General features: G+C 34.7%; 2 protein-coding genes across 4 annotated transcripts; both read left to right on the top strand.

Moving 5' to 3' along the window:
• Window positions 1-119: 119 nt before the first annotated feature.
• LOC107417337 (histone-lysine N-methyltransferase ASHR2) lies at window positions 120-3,153 on the top strand. Its single transcript, XM_016025952.4, has 2 exons — window positions 120-309; window positions 1,562-3,153. Exon 2 carries the CDS (start codon window positions 1,732-1,734, stop codon window positions 3,019-3,021), a length of 1,290 nt encoding a protein of 429 aa, XP_015881438.3. The 5' UTR covers window positions 120-309; window positions 1,562-1,731; the 3' UTR covers window positions 3,022-3,153.
• Window positions 3,154-4,620: 1,467 nt separating this feature from the next.
• Window positions 4,621-8,864, top strand: LOC107417349 (uncharacterized). Of its 3 annotated transcripts, XM_016025962.4 has the most exons (10): window positions 4,630-4,914; window positions 6,152-6,247; window positions 6,551-6,635; window positions 7,079-7,200; window positions 7,333-7,357; window positions 7,446-7,529; window positions 7,647-7,676; window positions 7,791-7,896; window positions 8,046-8,110; window positions 8,592-8,864. In XM_016025962.4, the coding sequence occupies exons 1-9, from the start codon at window positions 4,825-4,827 to the stop codon at window positions 8,107-8,109; spliced, it is 702 nt and encodes a 233-aa protein (XP_015881448.3). In that variant the 5' UTR covers window positions 4,630-4,824; the 3' UTR covers window position 8,110; window positions 8,592-8,864. The 3 variants fall into 3 exon arrangements, with proteins under 3 accessions (XP_015881450.3, XP_015881449.3, XP_015881448.3); XM_016025964.4 differs by lacking the exon at window positions 6,152-6,247 and having other exon boundaries at window positions 4,621-4,914; XM_016025963.4 differs by lacking the exon at window positions 7,647-7,676 and having other exon boundaries at window positions 4,625-4,914.
• Window positions 8,865-9,493: the final 629 nt, after the last annotated feature.

The following is a 9,493-nucleotide window of genomic DNA, read 5'->3' as shown; positions in this document are numbered from 1 at the left end:
CCCTTGGATGAGAAAAGTATAACAAGCCCACATTGGAGCCCAGAAAGCTTTGGGTTGAAGCCCAGCTTGCAAAACCCTCTCTTTTACTCTGTCCCCCCCTCTTCTGGTCCATGGCCGTACAGTAATAGCTTCCACGTCGTAGACCTCATTCTCTTTCTCTTCCCTCTTTCGACTCCTTTGCTTTCCAATACACCACCTTCTCTGTCTCTGTCTCTGTCTCTGTCTCTCTCTGTAGTACCCAAGCTTTGATGAGCCGCTGCCTAATCAAAGCCATCGAAGCAACCCATTGCAACTATCAAATTTTGACAGGTTTTCAAGTTCATTATTGCTTTACTTTTTGGTTGTTTTAGCTGCTTTGGTTTTATATTTATATATGGAAAATTTGTGAAGAATCATAAAATTTTGTTTGGAAAGAAGTTGGTGTAGTTTTAGAGGGGAAAAAGAATTGTCACTTTGGAAATGATGTGTAATGCTCTGTTAAATGTTCACTACTCTGATGTGTATAATGCAGTGGTAATTTTATATGAATTGTTAGAAACTCAAAATTTGAATCGTTTTCACCAATGGGTTTTGTTCTGGAAGTGCTTTGCTGGACCACCAGCAATAAGAAATTGGTGTTGATTCTTTCTTTTTTTTTCTTTGGTTTTTTTAAGCCAAAGTAGGCATTTGAAAGTGTTACAAGTCTATAACCCGTTTTGCAAAGCTTTAGGTGCTGTTATTTCTATAATAATCCACCAATTCTCTTAGTGCAGTAACTTGTGGACTACAGTCATTATTTTTCTTTAATGTAAGAGCAGAATTAAAGTTGACAACTAGTTCTTTGAGTTCAAAAACCTTTTTCAAATAAATATTCGGATTTCTACATAAATGATAAGAGATTAGGTAGGTTTTCGCTAATTTGTTTAAGTAAATAGTTTTATATCACAATGTTATGGGACTCTGTTAGTTTTATTGACTAGTTTCTATAATTAGATGAACTGAAACATTTGAACATTTATGTGGTTAACTTTGAGTTAAGAGAGTTTTTAAATAGCTTGTTTCACGTTGCTGCATCCTTTGATTCAAGGATCAAATGATTTGTAGGAATAAGCAGTTTGCAGGGGTTGAAAATCTTGGCTTCTGAATTTGGACTTTTTCTTCAACTTATGTTGGTGTGGTAATGTTGGTTGTGAGAGATAGTGTTTCAAGGAGTTTTGGGTTTGAGATTGTTTCTCTATTGTTTAATATATATATATATATATATTTTTTTTTTTGTTTTTTTTGACTGTCAATAATTTTAGTGCTCTATTTTTGTTCTTCCAACGTGGCTAATGGCATTTGGTATTTAAAATTTTATTTACTTTAAACATGGAAAAAAAAAAAAAGAAAAAAAAAAAAAACTGAGCTTTTTGGAGTTTCAATTGATTCTCTATCATGATCTAATCTTCTGTTTTAGTTTTCTTAAGGTTCTATATGTTTGTCTCTTATTTGAAACAAGTTCGAATGTCAATTGCTTGTTAAGTTTTCTGGCTATGATAACCGTTATACTAATTGTGTCCCTTCTACACATTGTTACTTGCAGATGGGGGTTGACTGCTAGCTGTCATGCATTTAATTGGTGGAAGTGCTCACAATTAAGTGCCAAGATAGAGTTTGAAAATTGTACAAGTTTTGGGGAGACAGATTTGGGACCGTTTGGAATTGGTAGTTGGTAGAAATAGGTAGAAGTTGAAAGACGTCTAGAGGCAGAATATGAATATGAAGCAAATGTCAACAAGTGGAGGGGAACTTAGTGTAGTAGAGATTGAAGGGAGGGGCAGAGCATTGGTGGCAACTCAATCACTGAGGGCAGGCCAAATCATCCTCAGAGATTCTCCTATCCTTCTCTACTCTGCATTCCCTCTCTTCCCTTCTTCTGCCACCTCTTCCTCTTGCAATTGCTACTGCGACTACTGCTTCAAAACCTTACAGGCATCTTCATCTTCCTCAACCTCAATCAATCCTTGCCCTGAGTGTTCCGTTCATCTCTTCTGTAGCCCCAAGTGTCTTACTGCTGCCCGCTCGTCATCTCACTCTCCGTGGGTCTGCGAATCCCTTCGTCGCCTACGAGATTGTCCTTCCTTACTCCCTCAACAGCCCCTAGAATGCCAGGTTCAAGCTCGTTTCCTTCTTGCTGCATACAACCTGGCACTTGTCTCCCCTTCTCATTTCCAGACTTTGCTTACTCTTCAAGGACAGCGATCATGTCTAAACTCTACAGATTCTATTGCCACATCTGCCCAATTCCTGCACTCCCTCATTTCATCCCTATGCACTCCTCCTCCTCCTCCACAAATTCCACTTCCTCAGGAGGGTTGGTTTTCCATAGAGCTCTCAGCAACTCTTTTGGCCAAGGACAAGCTTAATGCTTTTGGCTTAATGGAGCCTGTATCTGAGGATGGCCACAGATCTGTCAGAGCTTATGGCATCTATCCCAAAGCCTCTTTCTTCAACCATGATTGCCTCCCAAATGCCTGCAGATTTGATTATGTAGACACCAATCCTGGCCCCTACAACACAGACATTATTGTCAGGATGATCCATGATGTTCCCCAGGGTAGGGAGATTTGTTTGAGTTATTTCCCTGTAAATGAGAATTACCCCAACAGGCAGAGGAGGTTGATGGAAGATTATGGCTTCACCTGTCACTGTGACCGGTGCAAGGTTGAAGCCAATTGGTCTGACAATGATGATGATGATGATGATGCGCTGGATGTTGAGCAAGAGGAGGAGGAAGTTATGGATGAGGACACGGATCAACAAATGGAAGCAGCCTCAGAATCAGGCAATGAAGATGGAGGCCAAGCAGACTCTGATTTTCCCCATGCCTATTTTTTTTTAAGATACATGTGTAGTAGAAACAATTGCGGGGGCACGCTAGCACCTTTGCCCCCAACAGGTGATTCTTCTTCTAATATTATGGAATGTAATGTGTGTGGCAACCTGAAAAATGATGATGGTGTTGGTGGGGATGGAAAAGGGGAGCTATCTATGGATGAGTAAATGGTCTCTTTCTGCTGCTTAGGTAATTTATTGGTATGTTCTTTCTACATTTTACTCACATGGTGTTTTTTCCTTTATTATCTTATGTAACCTAGACATCAACTTAATGGTAGCATTGCTTTGTTTTCTTCAGTTTGCTTAGTTTGAGTTTTTCTGTAACCAGAATGATGATTCGTGCTGTAGTGTTTTTTGCAATGCTTTTACAAACAGAGAAAGGGCACTTCCATTCCAAGAACAATGTCTCTTAGACTAATACTTGAGTATCTCAATTTACTCATTCTTTGACGTTTCAAAAAATCCTATAGAAAATCTTTGATGCGATTTGCAGACTGCAATTAGTCTTTCATGTTGCCATTTCCTCTCACGGCTGGCTAACCCAATATAATGCCATTTTTTTAACCTTTTATTTTATTATCCTCTATAAACAGTTTAGCCAATGTTGTGACCATCCTGGATAAAATTGTTATTATCTATGTGCTGTTAAAACAAGAAGTCTTTGACATTAATCAAGCTTAAAGAATCTTCACGCTCAAAAAGGTATATTTTGCCAAAATATATTTGTAAAAATCTGAAAAAGCATCTTTAGTGCTCTTTGTTCGTTTTTATCCTTTCAAGAACTGTTGTGTTGGTGGCATTTGTTTCAAAACTTGGGGTGAGAGATACAAATTAAAGAATCATTAACCGAGAAAGCTGTAGTCTTGTCTATGTAGTTTTGTCTATGGATTGGCGTTCCAAGACAAAATGCTAAGATGAAGATTCAAACTTGTATAAGGTGATTTTTCCTCGAGGTTTTCTAACCAGTTTGCATGATTATCAAATGAGATAAATTGCTATTGATCTTGTTCTCCATAATAATTAAGCCTTTTTTAACCATTATTTTCTGTAGCTTATTCTCTCTCCCGAATATATATATTTTGGTGAAAATCTCTCTCAAAAATATTGTCGTTTGGTCATCAGTCCATTTATAAATGTGACTAAAAAGTTTAGCTCACAAAAACCGAAATAAATAAAATATAATAAAAAAGAAAAAAAGGAAAACTTTCTAGTCATAAAACATTGCTTTATGTCTACTAAATTCAAATTTCAAAAACAACTAGATACTTGAAAAGTTTCAAGATGATTTTTTTTTTTTTTTTAATGTAATTGGTACATAGATTATATGATGTCACAAATAATTTATGATCCAACATTCAATAGCATATATTACAGATTATTTATCTTGCCATTAGTCTTTTACCATATAAATTACCTTGACAAAAGACAAAACGTAGAGGATAGAGAGAGAGAGAGAGAGAGAGAGAGAGAGAGAGAGAGAGAGAGAGAGGTCAAGTTTGGGAGACTGGGTCCCAGAACCAGAAGCCGTTAGCCAATCATCGTCCACTTCTTACCATACCATACGACCCATTCAATCATTCTAACTCACCCGCGGAAACGTGTTTCCAAAAATAACATTATTGGTTACGGTACTTTACACACTAATTGGTCCATTTTTGAATTTTCAATTCCAACTGCCAAGCCAACCAATCCAACAAAAATAAATTATTACCCCAAAAAAAAAAAAAAAAATTCCAACAACAATAAATAAATAAAAATAAAAAGAAGACCAAAGCCAACTTTTTCTCTTTCTGTTTTTTTTTTTTTGAAAAAAAGAATAAACTCTCTCTTTCTGACTTTCCTTTCTATCTCTTTTCTTACCATCCTAACATCCATCTCAAAAAAAAAAAAAAAAAAAAAAAAAAATCCATCTTGTTGTGCTTTTCTGGGTATCCCCAGAAATCACAAGATTAGCAATAGTCTTAGGCAATGCCGAACTGGGAGCTCAAGGGCTGTTGCAAGCATGACCAAGTTGTTTTTCTTGCTACAATTGGAGTCTTCACTGTTGTTATCCTTGCGGTAACTCATCTCTATCTATATTCCCTTTCGATTCTTTTTTTGGTTTCCGGGAAAAAGAGGGTGGGTAAAGAAAGAAAATTTTTGGGTACAAAGTTTGGTTCTTTTTTTTTTTTTTTTTTTTTTTTTTTTTTTGGTTGTGTTAACACCTCGAGTAAATTGTTACAAATGCTTTTGATGGGTTTTAAGTGTGGAAATTTTAAGGCCTGGCATATTAAAGTCTTCGACCTTTTGAAGAAAGATTTCTTGTTTGTTTGTCTGAGAGGGTTTTGGCTTCTGATTTTGCACTAAATAAGCTTTCTTTTATTTATTTATTTGTCTATTTTTCCTTTTCTTTTTCTTATGTTGTGTTTGTTAGTTTTGTAATCGTTAATTCTGGTGTAGAAAATCTTCATGCTGATTATTTTGTAATGATGTTTAAGTAGAGTAAATTGAGGAGGAGAATTAGATCTTCTGAAATTGGTTAAATAAAACCAAGGTTTTACTGGTCTTTGATTATGCTATGTTAAGGGAAAAAAAAAAACAGAACATTTTTCCACATGTTTCTAAGGAAAAATAAAATTTTTATGTCCATTTTATATTCTACTTTTTAATCATATGCCATTTTCTTTAATTAACCTTTTGATAATCTGACAATGGAAAGAAACTAAAATGCGTTACGTTCCTTATTTCTTTTTCATGTTACTTGCCCACTATCAAACATAGTACTAGTATTTTCAGTGTAGAAAAGGGTAATTTTGTGTAAGGCTATTTGCTGGAACTCGTTTCTTCCAATAAACCTAGGCATTTCTAAGTGAATTTATATGGAAGATTAATTAGCAAGTGCTTTTCAAGAAAGTATTAAGTATTTAATAAAGTAGAAGGTTCTCAATTTGATTTTTGAATTAATATAGCAAGAGATTAAAAGGATCAATAATGTTGTTAGATGAGAAGAATCAATATGATGGTTTGGTAATTTGTTAACAAGTGACTCTATTAGACTAAGCCGAGGATCTAATAGAGAGAGCAAAATGACAACAAGCACTTTATTTCGCCAACATTACTTGATTTATAGAGGGCCTTTGCAATTTCATTGCCATGAATGTATTTACGAAGTATGTATTAGGAAATGTAATTGAAATAATTGCATGGATTTCAAAATTTAATCATTTTGACCCAAGTCTTGATACTTTGATCTGTCATTTACAATTTGGCATCTATTTATCTTTTTTGATGTAAAAGTTTGATCTGATTCTTAAAGCTATGGAGGACAGTACTACTTACACCATTTAAGCTCATCACAGTGTTCTTGCATGAAGCAAGTCATGCAATCGCTTGCAAACTCACATGTGGTCAGGTGAGAAGCTTGTTTCGGCATTTTCAGTGCTTTGATGACATTATCTGGCTATTTAGATGACTTCCTCCCTTTTAAAAAGAAAAACTGTGTCCTAAATTTAAATAATCATTCTAATACAATCCCAATCAATTTTGTAGTAACGAAAGCCATCTAATGGCAAATGTTGGCACTTAGAAGAAGCATCTCTGGTTTTCAGGGCCAATTACTGTTATAAGTTGTTGTCCTGTACCACTTCATTTTCATATTCTTTGCAGGGCACTAGTATGCTTCTTCTTGTATGTTCTAATTTAATTTAATATGCAGGTAGAAGGAATCCAAGTACATGCAAATGAAGGAGGGGTCACACAAACACGTGGTGGTGTATATTGGGTGATCTTGCCTGCAGGATGTAATGCATTTTTCGCTCTGAACTTTATTCTTCCACTGTGACATGTCCTTATTTTCATGATAACAGCATGGACATGAACATGAGATGTCCGTAAGAGCATGTAGCTTTTTAATTGATTGAAAGACCAGATTTTAATCCTCTCAATTGGTTCCCCAGTTCATCATAAACTAGGCTATTTTTGTTTTCCTAATTAGTAATTAAATTTATTATTGGACAACATTGAATGTGCACATGATGGCATTGACACAAAAAATGTACCTGTTAGAATTTCTTATGGTATAGTATTTTAATGCATTCAGAAATTATAGAGGCTGGAAACTTAGGCCTTTTTCAACCTAACAAAATCCATTCTGCCCTCTGACATTGTATTTTATCCTTCTCTGATCATGTGGTATGACCTTGTCAGTGGCATTGATAATGTGTATGGTTGTTTTTAAATCCAGATCTTGGTTCATCGTTTTGGGGAATGGCTTTGATACTTGCATCCACAAATATCCTAACTGCAAGAATTGCTGCTGGTTGTTTAATTGTTGCACTGATTGTTGTGCTCTTTGTCGCTAAAAATGTAAGCTAAATCCAACTGTAGTATCTCCATACACTGAATATGTTTTTTCTCCATGAGTGTATACTCTTCTACAGATGTACTCATATTTAACTTTTTCACAATCTTACTTGCACAATACTATTGTCTGAACAGTGGACACTCCGTGGACTTTGTATTGGTAAGTGTATTTATGATAAGTTATTAGTTTACTAAATATCCACAAGCTTCAATGATTACATTTTGATATTAACTATTAAATCTTTCAGGTTTTATTATATTCCTTGCTGTAGTTTGGATTTTGCAAGAAAAGACTACTGTCCGTATTCTTCGCTATGTCATTCTCTTTATTGGTATATTGCTATCCACTGTTATACTTTCTGAGGCAAAAATTTCTTCTAAATATTGCGTTGAAAATTGTATCTCTTGATTGGGATTGAAAAGTTGTACTTTGATTTGGCAAATTGCAGGTGTGATGAACAGTTTGTTTTCAGTTTATGGTATATGCAATGATCTTTTAGCTTATTTGAATTATGTTAATTTATTTTCAAACTAGTAGTTGCTTAAGTTCCAAAAAGCTCAACTTTCATATTATGTTAATCTAATTGTCACAGATATCTATGATGATTTAATATCTCGAAGGGTTAACTCCAGCGATGCTGAGAAGTTTGCAGAAGTTTGCCCTTGCCCTTGTAATGGGGTTGGATGGGGAGTTGTATGGTGAGGTTTTCAACATTGACAAGAACACACCCACTAGACCTTGTTATATGGTTAAATATTTGTCTGTGTTACAAGGTCTATAATGCTATTGTCATCATCATTTTATCTCTAAAGCTTTTCTCACATATTGTAATGAACTCTGCTTGCAGGGGAATTATATCATTTTCCTTTCTTTGTGGATCAATGTATCTGGGACTTGTCATCCTATCTTGAGGTATGGCCTCCTTATCCATGCAATGATTTTACATTTTTCCACTTGGCAAGCCTAAACAATTTGTGTTTATAGGAATAATTTTATCATTGAGAATGTGAATGTCAAAAACAGAATTTACTCCTTCCTCCCTTAAGAAAAGAAAAAGAAAACATTCTAAAAAGGATATGAGTAAGCCTACAAAAGGGGCATTTGAGCATGCCTTCAAGTGAAACTAAATAATTTATTTACCTTGTGTATATGTTAGAGTTCAATTAGGATCTCATTAATAGACTTTCATGAGCAATGATGCAAACGAATTAGGTAACCTTGTGGAACACTACGGAGGGTGAAATTTAACTAGAACAGGTTGCTCTAGGACAATGCTCAAACTTACTCGGTTTAATTAGTAGTTCTAGATCCAATAATGTTTCATAACTTATAAGTTAGCGCCTTGGTTCTATATTGTATATATAATTCTCTTTTGTTTCCCTTATGTTTTCAGGATCAGAGACTTTGGTTAAACTCTCCTCGGTATTGCAAAGATGTTGGCTGTTTATTTTTCTGCTAAACTGTCTAGTTTCGAAAATTTGTAGTAGGTGTCGATCTGATATTGGTAGTGTTATACCTTCATTCTTTTACCCTTTCATTTAGGGTTACATCTAGTTTGTTATTCTTCCTGTATAGACATTTTGCGTTGATTTAATTAGCTTTTGTTAGGGATTGAACTGTGACAGGAACAACTGATATGTTTAAATGAACTAAAATAGTTTTTCCACCTTTTGGCTACTGTAGTGCTTGTGGCCTCCAAAAGACGTTGGTTTTTGTGGCTTTTCTTGGTGCTTATCATGTGACATTTATTCTTTCAAATTCCGTTTTGTCTTTTCCAATATTAATGGTGGGTTTAGAAATTATTTTAGAGTGGGCTAACGACTAGAGATTATATATATATATATATATATATATATGTATAATATGATAGAATATAATGTAAAGAAACATGGCTTTAAGATTAATAATCGACAAACCGTCAGGGTTCCATAAATATTTTACAATATTGCTTCAAACATTTGACTTGGTACTAGAAGGTATGGAATGTAATAATAATAATTTAGAGCATTAAATTGAAATTTGCCCTAACTAGAGGCTAATAAGTGCTTAACTTTTGTTTTGTTGAAATACCATTTATCCTAAAAGCTTAAGCTGATGAAAGGTGGATTTTCATTTCATTTATATTTTTCTCTAACACTCCCCTTCAAATGTAGATCCGTTTCTTTTGGACTTTTCTTTGGATGCTTACATTTGTTTTTTATTTATTTTTGGGTGAAGTTGTTAAGTTTTGAACTCAGAACTTCGTTAAGTTTTGAACTCAGAACTTCTTGGATCTCTAGCTTTGATACCATGTTG

The sequence above is a fragment of the Ziziphus jujuba genome, chromosome 4 (assembly GCF_031755915.1).
Source record: "Ziziphus jujuba cultivar Dongzao chromosome 4, ASM3175591v1".
NCBI lineage: Eukaryota > Viridiplantae > Streptophyta > Magnoliopsida > Rosales > Rhamnaceae > Ziziphus > Ziziphus jujuba.
The sequence above is the reverse complement of the archived record's forward strand: the minus strand, read 5'-3'. Positions and strand labels throughout refer to the sequence as shown.

Coding starts and splice junctions, on each gene's coding strand:
- LOC107417337 (XM_016025952.4), top strand. CDS start 1,732: ATGAATATGAAGCAAATGTCAACAAGTGGAGGGGAACTTAGTGTAGTA.
- LOC107417349 (XM_016025962.4), top strand. CDS start 4,825: ATGCCGAACTGGGAGCTCAAGGGCTGTTGCAAGCATGACCAAGTTGTT. Junction 7,530..7,646: donor CTATGTCATTCTCTTTATTG/GTATATTGCTAT, acceptor GGCAAATTGCAG/GTGTGATGAACAGTTTGTTT. Junction 7,897..8,045: donor GTTGGATGGGGAGTTGTATG/GTGAGGTTTTCA, acceptor CTCTGCTTGCAG/GGGAATTATATCATTTTCCT.